This window comes from Oreochromis aureus, linkage group 6 (assembly GCF_013358895.1).
Source record: "Oreochromis aureus strain Israel breed Guangdong linkage group 6, ZZ_aureus, whole genome shotgun sequence".
NCBI classification, from domain to species: Eukaryota; Metazoa; Chordata; class Actinopteri; order Cichliformes; family Cichlidae; genus Oreochromis; species Oreochromis aureus.
This window is the reverse complement of record NC_052947.1, coordinates 24,681,244-24,703,758: the sequence shown is the minus strand read 5'-3', so window position 1 is coordinate 24,703,758 and position 22,515 is coordinate 24,681,244. Positions and strand designations below refer to the sequence as shown.

The 22,515-nt window shown below is 40.2% G+C and overlaps 1 protein-coding gene across 6 annotated transcripts; it reads left to right on the top strand.

The window, feature by feature from the left end:
• Positions 1–2,979: 2,979 nt before the first annotated feature.
• On the top strand, positions 2,980–20,889 carry sept3 (septin 3). Of its 6 annotated transcripts, none has more exons than XM_031741208.2 (10): positions 2,980–3,128; positions 9,221–9,622; positions 9,708–9,836; positions 14,663–14,744; positions 14,930–15,067; positions 15,671–15,788; positions 16,733–16,828; positions 17,061–17,157; positions 17,256–17,307; positions 18,630–20,889. In XM_031741208.2, the coding sequence occupies exons 2-10, from the start codon at positions 9,223–9,225 to the stop codon at positions 18,757–18,759; spliced, it is 1,242 nt and encodes a 413-aa protein (XP_031597068.1). In that variant the 5' UTR covers positions 2,980–3,128; positions 9,221–9,222; the 3' UTR covers positions 18,760–20,889. The 6 variants fall into 6 exon arrangements, with proteins under 6 accessions (XP_031597068.1, XP_031597070.1, XP_031597066.1 ...); XM_031741210.2 differs by lacking the exon at positions 2,980–3,128 and adding an exon at positions 5,048–5,115; XM_031741206.2 differs by lacking the exon at positions 2,980–3,128 and adding an exon at positions 5,056–5,239.
• Positions 20,890–22,515: the final 1,626 nt, after the last annotated feature.

The following is a 22,515-nucleotide window of genomic DNA, read 5'->3' as shown; positions in this document are numbered from 1 at the left end:
CCATTTGATAATTTTTAAATGAATTAAACATTATTTGCATTTATTTAGGGTTTTTTAAGGTGAGAAAATTACAGTGATGATATAGAAGTCTCTAAAATTCACAAAACCTGATGTATCACATATGACACACTTGGCATCAAGGGTTTAAATCTAATTTGAAATGCAGATGTATCGTCTGCTGTCCCATGTAGTTTGTTATCTGTCCTGTTTGTCATTTGCAGTCTCTCTATGCTCCTCTTTCCCCCCTTCTCCTTAAGTGGAGAGTTCTTCCTCCCCACAGTTGCCGTGTTTCTCTCTACATTGATTATCTGATTTTTGGGTCCTACCCCTAACACTGTATGGTCTAATATTGTGAAGTGCTGCTTGTTAAATAAAATTCAATACGAAAAAATCAAATTGAAGCTTGCACTTCAGTTAAACTGAATATTTTTAAGAATGTTATTCCCACATTTTCTATTCATTTGGACAGTGTTTATAGAGATGATGTTTAGCATAAAGTTGAATTCTATTCTATTCTATTCATATAAAAAAAGTTATTTTTTTCTTAGTTTCTTCATTCTCATCATGTGATTAGTCTTTCTTTGCATCTTTGTCTTGCTAAAACAGAATGAGTGTTTTTAACCGTCTGGCACCTTTGATCCCACAAGTACCTGACTCCAGCAGACAAACAAAGGAGCATCCAAAAGTGTGTTTGTCACCTCCTCTGCCTCTTTCTTCTCCCATCATTAAGAAGAAAGCCATTCAAATCCCATCATTTGATGAGAAGGGACTTATCTTTGAAAAACACAACACAAAGCCATACACGGCGGACAGGTAAATTAATGCGAAGTTTGTTTTTCTGTCTTGGATTTATGTGCTACATAATCTAGTAATTATTGGTACATTTTTTTCTTTCCAGATCCTTTGATTCAATTTGGACATCCAAGACACCCAGCCCACCCTCGAGGAATAAATCATGTCAGCATTCACAGAGAAACCATGGAGAAAGAGCTTCAACCCTCCCAAGGACCAAGCCTAAAACATGCAACTCTCAGTATCTCTCTGCAAAGCCCAGCACCTCCATTTCTCCTTCTCCTAAGCCAAATTCCTCTCCCACTCTTCCCGCTGTCAAACCAAAGCCAAGTGATTCTCTTCATCTTCCCGCCTCACAGGCGAGTGATCTTTCTCCATTACTGCACCAGCCAGCACCAAAGCCAAGTGTATCTCCAACTCTGACAGTCCCAACACCCAGGCTAAGCCCATCTCCAATGTCCCTTTGCCAAGGGACGAGCTCAGACGGTCAACCAGTAAAACAGCCTTCTCCTATTGCAAAAGAAAGACGCGCTAAATCTATTCCCATCTGTAATGTCAAAGCGGAGACATCGAATGAGATAAAGCATGAAATTCTTGACCAGGATGCTTTACTGGACTTTACTCACCCTGAGATGAGAAGAGGTCGTGCCATTATGAACAGAGAGTCTCAACATCAGACTTACTCAGAATCCCACAGACGCCTGGTCACATCTTCGGATCTTTGCTTTCTGCAAAGCAAACTTGGACTAAGTAAAAACGAAACTACTGCCAAAGATGAAGCAAAGGCTCTGCAAAGGAGTACAGACATTACTGCATTACCTAAACCAAAGTGGAACATCAATCAGCACCAGGAATTTCAACCCAGTAGAGTGACAGGTACACAAATATCCACTAACTCTAAAGGCATTAAGTCTGCTAACGTTGCTCACCGGGAGTCTCTGTCAGTGTTTGATGGACCGGCCACTCTGTCAGGTCCTCAAAGAAAATATAAAGACTACTCTCAGAAGAGCAATTACTCTCAGACCTTACATTTTACCTCAGCTCACCCACCATATGAGCAACTATATTCTGAGAAAAAAGCAGCTTTACCCGTGACTCCTCAAACATCCTTTTCCACTGAGCCTCTTTTTAATCAGTCAGGCGTTTCGCCAAGCATCGAGGCAAGGAGGAGACGGTTCGACCTGCACAGTGAAACAAGATCAGAAGCAGCATTTCTATCAGCTTCTCGTCCCAGGAAACAGCAGGAAGAAAACAATAATCAGACAATTACAGGAAACTCTCATAAAATCTTTCATGAAACTGGTGCATCTCAAAACATCAAGTCCCCACAGAGACCCCTCAGGTTCCCGTCGAAGGCACAGAGTCAAACTGTGGATGTAAGGTGTGCAGTGAGTCAGTCTCACTATTTATCAAAGGATTACAGCTGCCAGTCAAGAGAAGCTCATCAGAAAATGGAGGCTTCCCACTGCACACACACGTTAAATCAGCTTAAGACATGTCAGGTGGCACCTCAGACCCAGGAGGCCTCCCACCCTCCCTCTGGTGTGTGCACCACCTCACAAAGGGGATCCTTTTTGAAACCTGACCTTCAGTCACACAGACGTGGCTTAGATCAGGAACAGTCTCCTCCTCACAAAGAGATGAAGGTCAGCAGCACAGCACTGAATCAAACAGACATGTTAGCACCACCTGACCACCGTGGGGTGCCAGCAAAGCTACCAGAACGTCCCTCAGAGAAATATGCTGCAAGCTGGCCCCCGTCTGTAGCGCACTGCCCATTCAGCACAGACAGTTTTGGCCTAAGCTCAAAGGGGGTCTTTGACAGAGTATACCAGAGCCTGGAAAAGACAACAACAGCAACAACAGCTTCCAGTCTACTAAATCAGCTGAATGACTCTGAAATAGGCAAAGTATTTTTCTCAGAGGAATCAGAAGACCCCTATTACGTCACGATGTATTACCCAGGCTCAATTTATGTGGGTAAGTACAAATATATTCAAGTCACCTGCAAGATTTTAACAGAACAAACCCAGCGATAGCGCCTCTTTGATGCCCCTGCTTTTATTTGGAGTGGGAGTTGAATAATTTTCTAACTTCTAGGGGGGGTGGGAACTCTGATGAGGGGGTGGTTAAAGAGGATAGCAGAGGGACTAAAGGCAACGCTTCTTATCAGTAAAGTAACAGACGTGGCGAGGAGAGATGTGACAAAGTTGGTTAGCAGACTGTTTCAAAGTGAATAGCACAGGAAGACGTGCCAAAGCAGTTTTACACAAAAACGCGCCGAAAACATGCAGAAAGGAAGGCGGGACAAAAGGAGAGCAGCTCGGAGATAAAGTGTGAGTACGGTGCTGCAGCTATATTTTTCTTCCTCTAACACCTAAAGAGTAATAACAACACAATATCACACAAACACTGGGAAGTACAGACTAACTGATGTGTCAAACTTATCATGTCATAACATAGCAGGGTAGAGATTAAGCAGAAAAACAAAGCACACATAGTACCTCAGCACTGCCTGGATGTTATATGCCTATGAGTTAAAATGAGAGCTTCTGAGGCCCAACAAGGGGAAAAACTACCAGACGTATTTGACAGAGCAAAGAAAATTTTAACTAACAGCTTCATCTGGAGCCTTCATTAGTGGATTTCTTGCAGTTAGATCTGTTAATATATTTTCTGTCTTACAAGAGCCTCAGATTCAGGGTCTCTTGTGGGATCGCAGTCCTCAGAAAGCCCTGTTACACTCGCTGTTAATGATTACACACTGAGCTTCCACCGGTGGCAGGATACATCAGAGGACATTTGCATTAAATTTGAAGTGCTTTAATTCACGGCATGTCACAGCTGATACTGTGTCTCTTCACAGAAAGGAAGCGCGGCACGTACAGACAACATCTACATATTCAGCCATCATTATTTTAATTATTCAGCACTGTAGTTTTCCTGCTGTGACAAAATGCCTTTGGGGGAAAACCTCTCTATATTGCACGTCTTTCTCCATTTTAAACAGTGCATTTAGCAGACATGCAGTTGTTACTTTGCAGATAAGACATTAAACTTTAGGAGCCTGTTTATGTACCAGTGCAAAGACATTAAAGCTATAAGCTCTTTCTGCTTGAACGATAATGCAGCAGTAATAATGTCCCATATACCACTAATGTTTTTGTTAAGCTTTGCATCTACATTAACCCGTACGCACTGTTTGGGTCAAATTTGACTCATTTTAATATTTGACCGCAGCAAAAACATCTTAAATTTCTTTTTTTTAGCTTGACATCTGATTACTTTTCCTAAAGTTGAGAATTGTAAAGACAAAAAAAAGAAGAAGAGAGAATTCATGTTTGCATCATTACTGTAAGTCGTACAGGTCCTGAATCAGTAAAGTAGCCCCAGAACATCACACTACCACCACCATGTATTACTATTGACATGTGGTTGGAGCTCAGACCCTCCAAAACCTTCCGCTTTTATTTCATCAGTTCAGAGAATATTTTGCCAAAAGGTTTGGGAATCATCAAGATGTTTTTTAAGCAAATGTGAGATGAGCCTGTGCGATCTTTTGGTCAGCAGTCTCTGTCTTATTGTTGAAGCACGAACACTGATCTAAACTGAGACAAGTGAGCCCTGCAGGTCTTTAGATGTTGTTCTAGGTTCTTTTGTGATCTTGATGGCACTCTTGGAGTAATTTTGGTTGTCCAGTTGGTTGTCCAGTTACTCCTGGGAAGGTTCGTGGATTATAGCTCTCACCATCATTTGCTGGAGTCCCAAATCCTTAGAAATGGCTCTGTAACCTTTTCCAGACTGATAGATGTCAGTGACTTTGTTTCACATCTGTTTCTGTAGACTGTTGCATTGCGTGTTTCTTTTTGAAATATTTTAGCCTACATCACTTTGTCAGGCAGGTTCTGTTTAAGTGATTTCTCGATTCAACAGGTCTGGCAGTAATCAGGCCACAGAATTAAAAACAGATAATTCACGATTTAACATACAAGTGTGACAAATGTTACACATATTAAAAAGAGAGAAAATAAATCAGGAATGGGGCAAGTACTTTTTCACAACACTGTTAGTAAAGGATCCATCTTCTTCTTCCACCAACACTGTTAAAGATCATCTCCCAATGCCTGGACTTGACACTGATTATAACACAATTCAAAGTGCTGGCTATAAATACTCTAGCTCTGACAGAAGACACTGTACCCAAAAAAATGTCCCTTTGAGATAAAGTCATACTGCGCATGTGCGCTGCATCTCCCCACTCCCTGTCCTCTTGTCGCCTTGGTAACGGAAAAGGAGGGGGATCACGGCCAGAGGGAAGGAGAGGTACCCGGACTCCTCTTTACATGAGCGTTCCTGTTATTGTTATCAGTGTGGTGGATAGATATTACTGCTTCTCGAATTCAGAGCGCCTGTAGGTCGCCCGCTGTCTCCACGAGCTCGTTTGCAGGTCAGTTGAACGGGAGCTGGTGAGTGTGACGACCGTTAGCGGGTGTACGCTAGCAGCTAGCCGTTAACGTTATTATCCAGCGTGACTGGTGAGAGAAACAATGAGGGCGACAGGCTTTAGTAGAGCTAACGTTGGGTAGTCACTTAAAACACGCAGAAAAGAGCGCTTTTATTCATGTTATATGCTAAAGCACGTTGGCTCTGAACTTTCATGAGCTTGGCCATTTTATTATTTTTTCAAACAGGGATTTAAAAAGGGCAGTTTTAGCCTTCATGTAGCCAGAGCATCCTCAGATATCGTACGCTTCAGTTTTCCTACATTTGCTGTAGTGTGTAGCTCGAAATAATTGCATTGCAGTGTGAGCTTGTGAGGGCAGGCAGGGAGGGGGCAGAGCTGCATGGCCAGTGAGTGAATCAAAGTGACAGCCTCTGCCTCAGTGACCTGTATGTATGATCAGGACTCATGTATCTAGGACTGTGACTTAAAGCGTGGCAGCAGGCTGTACACCCTGAAGGACTAAGCTCATCAACATCTTGGCTCGGCCTGCTGCCTGTTACTGTTACCATCTGCCTGCACTGCTTGCTTCACTTAAAGGCTGAGCTCAGAAAAACATCTTTTCTCGCTTAGACCCGAGTGGTGTCAAAGCCTTGCTCGCAGAGGTTTTTTTGCATTTCTGGCCAGGCTTTTGAGATTTTTGTGTCCCATGTCTGACATGTCTGCTGCCAACCCAAAGACAAGACAGCTGATTGTAATTTCATCTGTGGTTCTCTGCCAGAATTATTATATCTGTTTTTTCCAATTAGTTTTCTGTTTTGCTTTTTTTTCAGTAGAGTTTCCATAGTGCAAATTTTAGTTTCGTTTTCATTAGTTTTTAATGATTAAAACTTGAGGTGGGACTCACCAGATGATATAATTACAATACTCAACTCACGATACAGTATCATTGCGATTTTTAACATCTATGCTGAGTATTGCAATAACAAAAATTGCCAATTATGCCCTCAAAGTTAAACTTTGTCAATATCAGACAGAGTCAGTCTGCTATCAGTCTGGGTTTAGTCTGGGATTGAATGGAGTGAAGTTGGCAGTTACATGCGATCTGTAATAATACATCATTTAACTGTTGTCAACATGGGCAGAAATTCACATTTAACTCTTACATTTATGCTCAACAACCTTCCAGGTCTATAGGAATATAACCAGAATACAATCAGCTGACAGCCAGCTAAGTCGAGTCCCCTTGAGTTGTGCAGATTGACATTGACTCATTCAGACCGATAATAACATGTTGGCAATGTATTTGCATTTGTAAATTAGACAGCAAACCTTTGACAGTGTCTTTAAGAGTGACTGCAGTCAGACTGTTTGCAGAAAGTTTGCCTCCTATCAGGCAATCTGTGCAGTTGCCTTGAGATCAAAAATAGTTGTGAATGTACAACAGGCTCAAGCTTTCAGAATTTATACAAGGAGGTTGTCGTCCTGTTTTTACTTATGTGACTGAGCCTTTAGCTTCCTCTGAATTAGGGGGTAGCTTTGTCAAGCAAAGTGTGTCCATTGTTGGATGGATTTTTGGTTAAATGCAAGTTTGCTAGGCTAACTAATAAATAAAGTCTCTTCAGACAGGGAAATTTCTATATATGTTTCTGTTTTATGTTAGATTTCTACACTTTCAGGCGTTCTGTATTGCTGTAAATTCGGTAGTTTTATTGAAAAAAAAACGTAATATTAAAAATGCTGGCTATTATCTTTGCCCTTATAGTATCAACTATTTATTAAGTATCACACTGTAAAATATAATAATTTCTTTTATTTAAAAAAAGAAAATAATCTTCAAATCAACATCAGAGTTGCTCTCAGAGGTATTTGTAATTCCACTGTATAAAAATTGAAAAAGTGAAAGAAAAGAAGAGCTCGTTCAGTTTTGGGGGTTAAAATGAAATGTAAATGATTTTTCATTGTTTTGACTTTTCTTTTCTTTTTTGGAGTGGAGGATACCTTTATTAAGAAGACCTGAGTTTGTTCAGTCAGGAATTGATTTCTACACTTTGGGGGTGATCAGGGCTGAGACATACTCTGCTGTGTTGAGCAGATAGAAATAATAGATGGGCAACCTGGGTGTGATGAAGGCTGGAGGTTAGAGCAGTGTTTTTGTAACTCAGGTCAGGTCAGATGCTGCCCCACCTCTGCAGTGCTTCGGGGTAGTTTTTACTCATTGGTGCAAGAACTTCCCCGATTATAAATGCTAGATTTCCAGGAATCAATTAAATTATTCACAGTGCCTTAAATTCAGGTTCTGTCAGGCACTTCTGTACACTCATAGTGGATTTTACTGTTTACACTTTCTGTGTAATATGTGATAACTTAATAAAATAATAACTGCTTAACTCTCCAGTCATTATTCTCAGCTTTTCTCATTTAATTTCCTACCTGCTGAGTTAAATGCTTAAGGTCGTGTGGAATCTTGTGGTTAGATGTGAGCATAATGAGTTGATTCAGTTCTGTCTCATATCTTATGTTCAAGCTCAAACTGTGCATGAGTCATCTTTTTATAAACTGATTTATTAACCCCTGGACTTTAACAGCTGATCTGTGTTTCATCAAGATTTCTACTTATGTTCAAAACATTCTGCACACTTTTAGGAATAAGGTTTATCTCAGCCTGTGAATCAAACTCAAAAAGGACAGGCAGCATTAATCTGAAGATGAATCTTATTTTTAAACTCGAAACTATGCTGCTAAACTCAAATACTGTGTCTCAGAGCTAATTTTGCTTTCAAACTTGGACCTCCCTTTCCCTTTTCCTTCCATCTCCATCATATTCTTCAGCTTTTTTTTTGTATATGGATGTGTGTGAAATATGAGCTCAGACATAACATCTAGCTGTTGGTAAAAAAGAAACAAATGATGTTATACCAGTTTTTCTTCTCAGTCATCAGCTTTCTTTTGTGCTTTTGTTGTGTGGGGTTTGGGTCGAGTGAGGCAATGGACTGCATCCCTCCTGAAATGTACATCTGTGTCCATGTTGAGACCTTCAGATGTCTTGATTTGTTTGATTGAAAAATCAAAGGTATTTACTTTATTACATAACTAACTAAGAAAAAATGTTAGCCACATTTAAGTCTCTTCAACTTCTGTTTACTTTTATTTTAATCAGCTAGTTAATTCATTCATTAATACAGTTCACATGGTTATAAAATTTGAAAGTGACATTTATGTATTTTTCTTTCTTTAAGTTTTCATACCTAAACTCCATGTTTCTTCTAGTGTTGACTACCACAGCTCTAGTGAGTACCAGATTTTTTTAGGAAGGAGAAAGGGAAGGAGTTCATAAACTGTGATCATAACGTATGTATAATGTCAAAAACAGAAGATGTTCCTAATATGCTCATCTCAGACATGAGAACAGAAATCCCTTTTGTTTACAAGGGGCAGCCAATGAGAAGAAGACTTGATGGGAGAGAATAGGGCTAAAATAGTATTTCAGACAGTGGGTGAAATAAGAGGTAACTGAGACTCACTTTAAAGTAAAGAAACATTATTCTGAACTGTGAATTATGCAAAGCTACTCTAGTAGAGTCTAAGAATAACAGCATGGAGTTGGAAATGAGCACAGTAGGCCCTCTTCAAGGGAAAACTTTATTTTAAACATCTGATTTTGCTCACCTCATAATGTTTGTATAGCTCCAGCTTCATATTTTTAAAATAAACAGATAAAATGTTTGTTTTACAAGCACCTTTCATCATAACCATCGAAATCTGGGAAGCAAATTATACAACTACACAAATTATACAAAGCAGTGGTTGCCTGACTAGATGAATGTGAGGATTTTTCTGTTGTTTGGGTAATCGAAGCCTGCTGCAATAACCCATTTCTTCAATGTAGAACGAGTAACTAGAGGAGAGGCCTCGGCTGATCCACTGGCCTACTTCCTCGTCATTTTTTCAGTGTGACTTATTTTCATCTACCTTCCTTTTCCATAGACATGTCAGACATAGTTCCTCCAGAGGTTAGACCCAAACCAGCTGTCCCTGCCAAACCCCCAAACGTGGGGGCTCCTTCTCCTTCTAGCCCCTTCCCACCCCAGGGCCTGGGTGTCGGAGGAGGCGGCATCTCTGCTCCCCCACCGAGCGCCATTCCAGTTCCCACTGGAAGTCATGGTCCGATCCACGGTGGCAGTCACAGCGTGGGTCATGGCATAGGACATAGCGTTAGTCACGCTGGAAGTCACACTGCACCACACAGCGGCGGTCACAGTCACAGTGGCTCCCACAGCTCCAGCGGGGGATCCACTCTGCTGGGATACATTGGTATCGACACCATCATTGAGCAGATGAGGAAGAAGACCATGAAGACGGGTTTTGACTTCAATATCATGGTAGTAGGTACGTCACAGTAGACTTGCTTTATGCCTGGACACTTTCTGCCTCTATGGTGCTCCAACCTTAATTCTTCTCCCTTTCACTTCAGGTCACAGTGGTCTGGGAAAATCAACCCTGGTGAACACCTTATTCAAGTCCCAAGTGAGCAGGAGGAGTGCAGGATGGGCTCGTGATGAGAAGATCCCCAAAACTGTGGAGATCAAGGCAGTGTCTCACGGTGAGTGCAAGGACAGAGATGCTGCTCTTTCTTTAGAGCCAGGCATTTATATAGCATTTAATTAAAGAGAGAAAATTAACAATCTTTGGCCATGTTCTTAAAAGTCCCACATAGCCTACTTATAGTTCATCAGTGCACCCTGGAAGCTGCCAAGAAAGCTAAGCAGCTGAAGGATGGGCCCACTTCTGCCTGTCCTGCAGGCACTTTTCATCACTTGTTGTTTTCGACTGTCCGTGTGCTGGGAATTTAATTGTCATGAATTAATTTTTCAAGCTGCTCTGTAATAACTCTCTTATGTATAAATAAATCAATGCTGGGACCTGCCTTATTTGCGTTTTGTAGCTGTACAGACAAAGTCGAAAGAAGGTTAGGTTTTCATCGCTGTCTGTTGGCGAAATCTCTAAAAATGAACAGATGCTGAAATTCAGTTCAGAGATGGCTGAAAAACAGCAAACAGATCTCTGCTCAGTTTTCTGCTGTCATGTGCCAGTGCACAGTTGGGTACACTGTGGGTTTCCAGGCAATGTTTACAATGTAGAAAAGTTTTTCATTAAAGACAGGCACAACATCAAGGGCAGGGATTGCTCAGTAGGTAGATCGGAAGGTCAGGGGTTCAAATCCACCGAACGGCTACCCTGAGGTACCCTTGAGCAAGGTACTGTATCTACACACTGCTTCCTGGGCGGTGGGTTGGTAGTTGCGTACTGCTTCACTGAATGAATGGGTTAAGTGCAGAGGACTAAGCAATCCCCTATGGGATTAATAAAATATACATTATTATAAAGGTACAATATCCAAAAATAAATAGATAATAATAAAATTTAAAAAACAAGCTGATGGGAACATGTAACAAGAAATATGATGGAAAACCAAGGCTAAAGATCTGATAGTAGTGGATTGGCAGCAGAGGTGTAGAGGTCAGGTGGTGCTGAATGATCCTGGCATGGTACTTAAGTAGTCGAGGTTCAGTGCAGGGATTTGCACACATGTCTACATGTTGTTGCTGCATGCTGTCACCAGGAGGCAGTGTTAAAAGCATGTGGAAGAACCTCTAATGTGGTCACTGCTGTTTGTGCTTGTTTGTCCTTTAGCTTAGCCTCTGCAACGAAGACAATAGTAAGAATATACAAAACAAACTGGTTTATCTTTATTGTTATTTTATGCTTCCTCTCCTGTTTGTGGTTAACTTAGATGTTCAAGCCAAACAAAACTAAAACTGTTTGTTTGGATATTTTGTGCTCTGTTGCAAAAAAAGAAAATACTTTGCCTTGTGGATATCCACTGGATTTGTCAATCTCAGGCAGAGTTTCAGGCAGACTTAAGATAATCCTTTGAATATGTTTTTGCATATACTAAAGACTGCAGATTTCTGCTGCCGCCCTGTTTACTTTGAAAGTACGGTGATAGTGGTGGAATAATTTCAGCAAAACAAAACAGCTACAGTGTTTTAGGATAGACTTGGGAAGTTGTGAGCTTACCTTTTAAGACTGGGTCATCATGTTTTATAACACAACATCAAGTAAAATAGGCTTCTGATATTTCTACACTGCCGTAGTGAACAACATGACCTCATTTTTATGTCTCGTTTATGATGGACGTCTCTGACTAATTCATGATGAATGGCATTTAGTCTCAGCCCGTGCACATTCCTCTTCAACCCCTTGACCTCCGGATTTGCACTAGGTTGCTGACGGCTTCGTGTTGATCAGTCTCAGGCGTGATGGCTATGACTGCAGGGCTTTTCAAAATGGAGGAAAGGAGTTTTCCTCTCACAGGCTTGTGGACAGACCTGTTGATCTCTAGTGTAGATATTTTTTCATGTATATACTGTAAGCAGAGGCACCACCAGCAGCAGTCTCGTATAGGTTTGTTTTTTTGTTTTGTTTTTTAAGAACAGCAGAGCCTATATTTGCATTCATAATTGGTTAATGTGCTTGAGATGCATTTTTGGCCACCTCGTCTCAGTAATGTTATGCTGCAAATACATTTGAAGGACAATAATTGGCGTTATCATTGCTGGCTATAACTCGTGTTGTGGTTTGCATTTTTAGTGCTAAATTTAAGAAAAATATGACACTGTTAGATTTCACTTGTTTGATGAGTTATCAAGTAAATACAAAGCTGCTGATGTGGAGTGTGAACAATGAGAGCTGCTGTTGAACATATCTACTGTCAGTGAATACATATATGAGGTCGAACGCATGACAAGGGACTGAGTAGACTGGCACTGATGAACATGTGCTGTGATGTTGGAACTGATGCTCAAGCTGTTTGGAGTTTGACAGATTAAAAAGGAGCTTCAATTTTGTATAAAAACTTTTTTGTGTTATTTTCTTATCCAACGTTTAGATTGTATGGCAGATTTGTTTGGTCTGCTGTTGCATATAGTTTATTCTGTCTTTCTGTCTGTAATTGTTTCTCCAATACACAGATTCATTAAGAAGAAATCTTTTGGAAGAATTAAACATGATTTTTTGAGATACAGAATCAGTTATAATATTTGGCAATTAGACCCATCATAGCAGGACAGAATGCCAGCATCCAGAGTCCAGACACTGGTGGTGGTGAGGATGAAGATGAAGGCTTGGATGGAGCTCTGAGATGGTGAGGAAGTGGGTTGCAGAGATTTAAAGTACGCAGAATGCAGGCTTATTGGTTCGCTGAAAGCAAGCAAGAAGATGATTGGGCAAGAGCAATGATGTCACTATTGAGTTTGACAGCATGGAAAAGTGGATGTGTTGAAAAGTATAGACCATAGCAGCTGAACACCCAGGATAGCAGGCAGATGAGTGATAACAGTGTTTTTTTAAGCTCCAGTGCATTTGACCTCTCAGGGCCAACATATTGCGGGGTGTTGCTCACTATCATTTTAAGATCTGCTGCCGTGCTGCGTGTACTTTCATTTCACTGTTGTTTGACTGACTGAGGGTTTAAAATGGTCTCACTTAATCTCAGTGAAGTTTCTGAGAGTGCAGTCAGTCAGTCATATTTCACAGGAGTCACACACAGCACCACATCGCTGAGCTCAGTTTGTCGAGCCTGATAAAAGCTAGGACCAAACCCAATGACCCAATTTAAAGCCCAAAGCATTTGTGAGTACAATGCAAGACAACCTCAGAGCTCAGATTTATGTCTCCATGGTAACAACCGTAGATCAGCCTGACAGCTGATGCAAAGATGTAAACATAGCTCAATTTGTGGCTCACTTTCAAAGTTACAGGATGAGGAATCAGAAAGCTGTTCTTGTAGAACATCCGTGTAACTGAGAAGCTTTCCACTCAGGTAACAGGGGCAAGCAGCGACAGTCAGCCGTGTGCTTGATTTGAATAAAGTTTTAAATTATCCACAGTGCAGCCCAAACGAATCACTGTTTACAGCTACTCTGTATAACATTTGAAAATGTGGTATTTTGGTGCCCCTCCCCCAGTATTAGTATCAAATCCTCACTGTGGCAGACAGCTCAGTATGTAGCATGCAGGCCTGTGCTCATTATGCCTTCTGGGACTGGCAAAGCAGCCTAACTGCCATTTACACATGTCCTTGACGACTTACGAGCTCCCGAGGAAACTGTAGGGATATGTCAAGCCCGTGGGCTGCTACAGTTTACGTGATCATGCTCCCATCGCCTGCGGAGGACAGTGACCTGATATCATTATGCCAGGAGACGAAGCATGCTTCACATGCCGATGCTAAAAAATTCTGGCCAGACTATTAATATTGTATTTGCTGTTTGTGTGATTATGGCACACAAACAGCACGAACATTCAGTCATTATGTTGAATATTCACGTTTTTATTTTTTTTTAAATAAAAACATTATTAAATGTGTTCTTCTTCTGTGGAAACAGTAAGTACATCCTTGGTTTAGACACTACCTTTGCCCCCTTCAGCATAAATAACTTCTTGTAGGTGTGTAATTGCCCAAGAGACTCTGGGATCAGCGTTCTGCAACTTTCTATGTGAAATTCCTTCAGTTACTGGATGTTGGAGGATGTTGGCTGTGCAGGAATTGGTAGTTGCACAGACTGCGTCACATTATCCTCGAGAACACTTTGAAATGATGCAGACGCTGCCCAGACTCTGGACATCTCCTGAACTGCTTTTGCAACTGTCTTGTTTATCTAAAAGAGCTGGTCTTTGCCTTTATTGCCACTAGGAAACAGTCAGTTTTCTCTGATGCTCTCTTTGAAAAGCAGAAGCCATTTCCTGGCAGGCATTTCATGGAGGTGCATGCACTACCTTACCTGCAAATCCTGTGATGAAATTTTGCAGCTCTGTGAGATTTTAAATCATGGGCAGCATAGTGGTTAGTGAAATCATCTCACTGGTTGGCTGGGGCCTCTGCATGTGGAGTTTTTGGGTCGGTTTTTGACTCTGGCTTCAAGCGATAGATTGATTGATCCTGGACAAACTAATTTCTTGTAGCCACTTGTAGATTTTTTATTTTTATAGTAGAACATCCTAAATCTCTGAGGTTTAGTTCCACTACTTGGTACATAATCTAGAAATTTTCAAGGTGAAAATCATGTACCTTATTTTACCAAATAATTTGTTTATTATATAATTAAGTTTTAAAATGACTTCTAAATATGATGTTCATATCTCACTGTATCACTTGTATCTATGGCCATTGTTCAAAAAAGAAGAGAAAGATTTGCATGTCAAGTGCACTGCCTCACAAATGTCTTTCTGTGCTTCGCATAAACAAACTCCTATACCTTGTGCAAAACCTTCCCAGAAGACTTGAAGCTGCTATTATTTATTCTGCTGATTTCTCTGTGTGTGCATGTTTTTGGGGGGTTTTTGCATTTTTTTTTTTCTTTTTAGTTATTGAAGAGGGTGGTGTGAAGATGAAGCTGACAGTTGTCGACACTCCGGGCTTCGGAGACCAAATCAATAACGACAACTGGTGAGATTTCCAGCTCCGGCACTGTTAAAGCATCATAAATGTCATAATAACTGCCTTATATCACCGAGGAAAAATCTCCACCTTTCATCCTTGAAAACTGTATTCAAAGTTTAGGTGTGAATCAGTGCTCCCTCAAACTTGTTTTTTCCTGCCTCGGTGATGTTTTTCTTCTGTTCTATCCACAGCTGGGAGCCCATCTCCAAATACATCAATGAGCAGTATGAGAAGTTCCTGAAGGAGGAGGTCAACATCACCAGAAAGAAGCGAATCCCGGACACCAGGGTGCACTGCTGTCTTTATTTCATCTCCCCAACTGGACACTCGTGAGTTAAGCTTTGGCTGTATGGAAGTAAATCACTCAGACCATCTTTAAGTATCTGATTCTTTAAGGGATGTGGGGTTTTTTTAAGTAATCTGTATGCTGGTGAGACACACACACAAAGCTCATAGTGTTAATGTCTCTTTATTCAAAAAACATTTAATTTCACATTATCAAAGCCCTAAATTGAGTGTGCTACTTTATATTGCAGACAGCACACACCTCTCTCTCCTTTTCACAATTAGCTCCTGCTGACAAGTGTGAAATTGCTCTCTAATGGATAAGTGGATACAGTCTTTTGTGTATTACTGCCAGCGTATCTCATCTTTCTTAGCCAGGGTAATTGAGACCGACAGGATGTCTTATGTGCAGGCAAACAAGAGCTGGGACACAACCTTTGTTCAATGATAAGCCCACTTGAAAAAAAAAAAAGATTCTCACTGTAAGTCTTTTGTAATCGCTGCAAGGCCAAGGAAAGGTAATGACACGTATGAGAAATGACAAATGAATTCCAGACGCCTCCTTCTTTTATTCAGTGTTTATGAGCTTCCACATCTCCTATTTGTGCCCTCGTGACTCACTGTAATTATTTGTCCTTCTGCTTCAGTCTTCGACAGCTAGATACTGAGTTCATGAAGCGCTTGAGTCACTCGGTCAACATTATTCCCGTCATTGCCAAAGCAGATACGCTGACCATTGAGGAGAGACAGGAGTTCAAGCAGAGGGTGAGTTTCACCAATAATCTGACTTCAAAATGTCTTTCTTCATAGATATTTACTGATGAGTGTGCAAAACTGCTTTAATAAACATTTTTATACCAGCAGTGGATCCAAGTTACTAAACTCTACCGCTAAAAAAGTGTATTACACCTGCATACTGGGTAATTGCCAGCAGAGGGCGACTCCTTTGGTTGCAAAAAGAAGTCCATTTTGTCAGTGATTTGACTTCTCATCCAGAACCTCTGTAAACTTCAGTAAACCTTTTTCTGATCACTTCATGGTCTCAGGCGCTAATTTTTAAGTCTTGTTCAATGATCCCAAGGCCAGTAAAAACAGTATGGTGGGCAAACTGTTTGCCAGCCACTAGCAATTTGGCCCAGAGACAGTGTTTTCACCAGTGGATTTACCTGTCAAGTCATACACCTGAAAATACCAACAAAAGTCAGTGATCAAACCGACTGTTCAGATAGTTTTAAATGTGAAGAAATGCAGTATTTTTTACCTGTTCCTGTCCATCCAACGCAACAGAATTAAGAAGGAGCTAAAAGATAAGAAATTAAATTAAATTAAATTTCCCAGATTTCTTGTATGTTTTGCTGATAGTAGTTATCCACCCCAGGACTTGGTGTTTACTCCACTACATTTATTTTAAAGTTTCAGTTACTAATTACATTTCTGGCATAGATTTATAATATTAAATATAAATCTACTAATAGATTGTTAATCTATGCTAGGTTTAGAAATTAAGGTAGCAATATATAACGTAATTTTCCTGGTTGTAGGCCAGTAAAAATACACAAGGGGCTGGTAAAAGTCTGGCCTGGCTGTTTCCCAGTAGAGAAAAAATTAATTAATGAAAAAAGACATTTGGTTCTTTGTGCAGTGTTGGGTACCTGTGTGACTAATGTTTTTTTTTAATTCATTTTTCCTTGCTTTTGTCTGCACTCCAGGTAAGGAAGGAGCTGGAGATGAGCGGGATTGAATTTTACCCACAAAAAGAGTTTGATGATGACATGGAAGACAAGAGTGACAACGATAAGATCAGAGTAAGTCGCTGTGTTCTTTGTCTCACACGATATTTGTCGAGCGATTTTCTTCCTTGACTTTAGAATTAATCTTTCACACCCAGCTTTAACCCAGCCTCTTTCACAAACATGCAGCGAGTCCTCTGAGCAGAATGCCAGGGCACTTGGGCATGTTGTGCATTTGTTTCATCCCATAAACCTCGCGTAGCTCTCTTCGGTACACTGAACCATGTTCAAATGTCTCTGTACGCAGGAGGCGATGCCCTTTGCTGTGGTGGGGAGTGACAAAGAATATCAAGTGAACGGCAAACGGGTTCTGGGGAGGAAGACGGCGTGGGGAATTGTGGAGGGTGAGTCAAACGCTCTCCGTGAACGACTTTCTCTGTTTGTTTTTTTACACAGGACTGATGTTGATGGATTTCTGTCTCTGTTTTTCTGCTTTGTGCAGTTGAAAATCCAAACCATTGTGAGTTTGCTCAGCTGAGAGATTTTCTGATCAGGTAAAACTTTCTTTTAAAGCATGGTTTTAAATAATAATGCAAAAACGTGGGATAAAGAAATGGAATAAAACAAAGAAAAAAAATGACTTTTCTCTATTAGTAAACTTTCTCAGCATTTTAACAGTAACAGAAATGTATTGATCTCAAGTAACTGGTCACTTAATTAGATACACAGTGCTAGTATTGGGTTGCCCAGTAGTGCCAGACTGAACTGATGATACAAGGCAGAGTGTATCCATGCTTTCAGGATGTTTAGGCCAAAATTCTGACCCTAGCATCTGAATGTCGCAGCAGAAATCAGCCCTCTTAAGACCAGATGACATTTTTCTAATTTTCCATTGTTTTGTAAGCCCCTGCAAACTGTAGCATCAGTTTCCTGTTTCTAGCATTGCTGAAGTGACACAGAGTGTGCTCTTCTGCTGCTGTACCCCATCTGCTTCAAGATTCAGTGTGCTGTGCATTAAGAGATGGTCTTCTGCATACCTGGGTTGTAACAAGTATTTAATTGAGTTAATGTTGGATACCTACCAGCTTGAAGCAGTCTGGCCACTCTCCACGATCTCTGACATCAACAAACCATTTTCTCTAAGAGAATTTCCACTCACTGGATATTTTCTTGCTTTCAGACTATTCTCTGTAAACTCTAGTTATGATTGTGTGGTAGAATCCCAGCAGCTCAGCAGTTTGTGAAATGTAGAGTCACTTAAATCCCCTTTCTTCCCTTTTCTGATCCTCAATTTGAACTTCTACGTGCCTTGAGTTGCTGCCATGTGATTAGCTAATTAGATATTTGTGTTAACAAGCAGTTGACCAGGTGTACCTAACAACGTGGCCAGTGAGTATAAATTTTATTTAAGTGACCATTTGGTCTCTGAAATGTCAGAAAAACAGTTAAAAATCATAGGGTGGATTTTTGTTCTGATAAACTGGGATAGTTTAACATCACAGAAACAGCAAATATTCACATTTAAAATAAATTACATTAATTAATTATAGTTTTATGAAGACGGGTCCTGATCAACTATTTGATAAAGCGGTTAAAGTTATTTCCTCTCTAAAAAATTTTAAAGCACTTTTATTATAATAAATGTGCAATGTTTTCAGAGAGGTTTTTGAATATAAGGCTGCAAATTTCTTTGATTGTGAGAAAACGTTTGTTTCTTGTGTTTGCAGTTGTGGAGGATTTTACTGTTTTATTACCACAACACAAGAACAACAATACTGTATTTCAAAACACCGTAACTCTTGTCCCTTCCTCTGTCAAATGGATGTCCTTAACTAATAACTCACCTACTCTCTGTATTTACATTCATCTTTTGCAGGTCTCACCTGCAGGATCTGAAGGAAGTCACTCATAACATTCACTATGAAACGTACCGTGCCAAGAGACTGAATGAGAACGGAGGTCTGCACCCCATATCGTCCGCTGAGACCCAGGAGAGCAACCTGTAGTCAGAGAGAGAGTGAAAACAATGAGTCCAATAGATGAATCTACAAAATACTATAATCCTTATCACCACAGCATTGCTGCATGCGTGGAAAATGAAAATCAATGTGTTAAGAATTGTTGTCATTTAATCCCCAAACTCCACCCGTCCTTTTCTTCACATTCTTCCCCACCAAGCATATCAAACCCGTCTGTTACCATTTTCCATTCATCCCAGTGAGTGTTTGGAGGACGGCCGGAGACTTAGTGCCATTATAGAAGTAACGTTTTTTTCCACTGCCAGCGCCTTTTCTCATTGTTCAGAGTGTACATGGAAAGTGCTCGTGTCTCTCGTGTACGGGAGGCTGATTTTTAAGCCTGTGTGTTGTGTAGCAACTGACAGCCGAGTTTAGACAAATAAAGTGATTTGCTCTAAATATTAAAATCATAATTCCTGTGTAGCAACGGTGCATTAGCCGGCTCTGCGGCTGGCTCTGTTGAAATTGCCGATTTTAAATTCTCAGCAGCAGCTGTTCATTTAAAGGAAGAATCCCAGCGGCTTTACTGTCAAGAGGGTTTAACGAACATTACAAGCTGTGCTGCCTCCTTTAATAACCGAGTCCACGAAGGAAACTAATGAACTTTCTCTGATATTCCTTTGCCCTGTTGAAGTTTGATTTCAAAATTTTCAAAGAGTTTACTCACACAGACCTGCATACTAAGACTGGAGAGCTGCAGCATTAGTTACATGTAAACTGCAGTTCATAAGGAGTCCACATGGGGAGTGACTGCTCGCTGCCGATTCAGTGATTCACAGTAACAAACACAAATTTAGCTGTTCATGCAGATGCAGCTCACCGTGCTTTGTTTCAGCACAGTGCCCATGCAGGAAACTGCATTTTTGCTCACTTGCAGCAGTGAGCTGTGCTCTTGCAGTGCCACCATGCACATTTTATCAAGGTTCAGACTGATTTTTGTTAGATGTTTCCTGTCTAAATAGTTGACAGGCAATAGATGCAGGATTTATAACAAATTGCATTTACAAGCTTTCTCAGCTGGAATGACTTGTTTTTGGTCTTTGAGAGCCACTACTGTCAGTGCTAACGTTGTTTTGTTTAAATATTTTTGGTTGTTGTTTTTTTCTTTATCATTAGCATTCATGGCAAGTAGCCATTCAATAAAATATTATATTAAACCCAAAAGAAATCCAGTCACTGGTGTGGTCATCGCATCTTTTCTGCACATAGGAGAGCAGGAGAATTGAAATATTTTTGATATATTTGTATTAATATTCAATTCCTGCTGTGCACCACTTGGTGGCAGCACGCTGCCACGTTAAAGCAGTTTAGGGGCTTTGGAGCAGTGCCGTCTGCCCCAGATGTTCTGACTGCTGAGATTTTTTTCTCAAATATGTCACATCCAGTTCTGATGAAGTTTACTCTTCTGCTGTCAGCAGCAACCACATTGGGTTTACAAAAAACTTTGATAATATCACCCTTTTCATAATATTATAACATTGCCAAGGTGTTTACCAGGTTTTCTTCAGGAACTAAATATGATATTCTGCCACATGCTGTCTGCAGTAGAGCACAAACTACAAATCTTTTAACATCTCTCAATCTTTTTTTAACTCCATTTTCAGCCTTTTTAATCAATCGTACATATTTGTATGATTTTGAAATCAAGTGTGTGCAACAGTATGGTGGTAGTTGTGTGTGATTTTAGTGCAGTCAGAGCTTTTCGAGCAGAAATCTGAAACAGTGTTAATGACCCATTCTTCCTACTATGTTTGTGTGCATGCTTGTGTTAATATTGCCTGTCTGATTACAGCCAGTCGGTTCACTCATTACTGCAACTTCACATCCACTCACAGTTACTGTGTTCCTGAATGTGTGATGTGTAAATTGAATTGATACGTCATAAGGTAAAGCGCTGATGTCTTAACTCCCAAAACTAAGCTGATGGCCCCCACGCACACACGTATCACCCAGCCCTGTCACTCAGTGAAACCTCGCAATGTAAATTTATTTAACGACTTCTCACAAAGTTGCTGTGACACACTGATGTATGATTTCCAGTGTTGTATGGAGTTATTTTTACATTATGTCTTATTATTGTAACTTATTCTTTATTTAATAAAAACACATGATCAAGTTCTTAGAATTTTGTCATGATTTCTCTTCTGAATGTTCACATAATCACCTGTGTGTTGTTGTCTTTGTTGTATTCTTGTTGTTTATAATTGTTTATAATTACATACTGTGTCAGTGAAGACTATAATTTTTGGAAAAAGATGCTCTTTTTATAGTTTTAGTGTACACCACCACTGTGGATTGTAAATCAATCAATATGCGATTGACGTGCAGACTTTCAGCTTTAATTTGAGAGGTTTTACAATTTCAGAGGTTAAAAATTAATGGGACAATTGACTCACAAGCAGTTTAAGGCCAGGCGAGGCCTGCTCCCTTGTTGTTTGTTTCGTAAGAAATGAAGTAGACATGATAATCGATGTCTATTCAAAGTGATGAATTTTTATTTCATAGCTTTTCATTGCAATTTTAAATATTAAATAAAAAAAAAAAAAATCTCAAGTGCAAGCGAAGAAGGTCATCATTAGACTGAAATAATAAACCAGTCAAAGAGAGAGCACAACCATAGGAGAGGCAAACTGGTGCCCTGGAAAGTTGTCGTCACTTCTTCACTTGAATGAGTGACGACACATTTCTCCTACTAAAAAACACAACGTTCAAATGAAGAGACTCAACTGTCTAAGATTTCCTTAACTGGATGATTGAGCATCAAGACAACAATCTGGTATGTTCTTAAAAAACTGAATGTACTGAACAGGTCAGCAGTACGTGCATGGTGCCAAAAGTATTTGCACTATTTAAAAAAAAATCATATAATCAAATCAAAAACTTAAGGAGGTGTCATTGTCAAAGTCTAATATTAACAAACACCTTAAAATAAAGGGGGTTTACAGCAAGGTGCAAACCACTGGTTATACTCAGCAGCAGGAAGGTCAGATTAGAATTTCCCAAAAAACACAAAAACCTGCACAATAAAAATGTAAAAAAAATCTTTGGACAGAAACCAAGATGAACTTGTACCAGAATGATGCAAAGACAAAAGCATGCACAATGAGAGAAACAGTTCTTAATGAAGCATATTACATCATCTGTCAAACATGGTCGAGGCAGTGTGGTGGCGCAGTCATTTGTGGCTTCCAATTATTGATCACTATTAGTTATTGATCATGTGACTGCCAATAGAAAAAGAAAGGACCATACTCTTTGCTGATTCAACCAAATGCTGCAAAACTGAATGTACAGAGCTTTATGGTACAAACCCGAAAGTTTCTCCAGGCAAAAAAAAAAAAAGGATATTCTTCAATGGCCAATTAAGTCACCTGATCTGATCTCAACCAAACAAAGCATGGTCTTGGTCCAGGGAGCTTGGAAAGAAAAGTCCAAGCACTTTAAGTTTCTTGAAGATGTTTCACCTGGCACAACATAGAAGAGCCATCTCGATCGGACAAGACTCGGCTGTCCATCTGCATCTAAAGTACAAAGATCACTCTTTCGAGGATGCCAATGTTCACATTTTGGACAGAGAAGACAGATGGTTTAAAACAGGAGTGAAAGAAGCCATCTTTCACTAATCTTTGAACAGAGGGGGTGGCTTACAACACCAACTGTCTGCCATCTATAATCCCGTTTTGAGATCCCTTCCCAGACGCCTTAACGCCCACTCACATCCTGGGCTATTTGACCTCAGGAAAT

Coding starts and splice junctions, on each gene's coding strand:
- sept3 (XM_031741208.2), top strand. CDS start 9,223: ATGTCAGACATAGTTCCTCCAGAGGTTAGACCCAAACCAGCTGTCCCT. Junction 9,623..9,707: donor CTTCAATATCATGGTAGTAG/GTACGTCACAGT, acceptor CTTTCACTTCAG/GTCACAGTGGTCTGGGAAAA. Junction 17,308..18,629: donor CTGAGAGATTTTCTGATCAG/GTAAAACTTTCT, acceptor CATCTTTTGCAG/GTCTCACCTGCAGGATCTGA.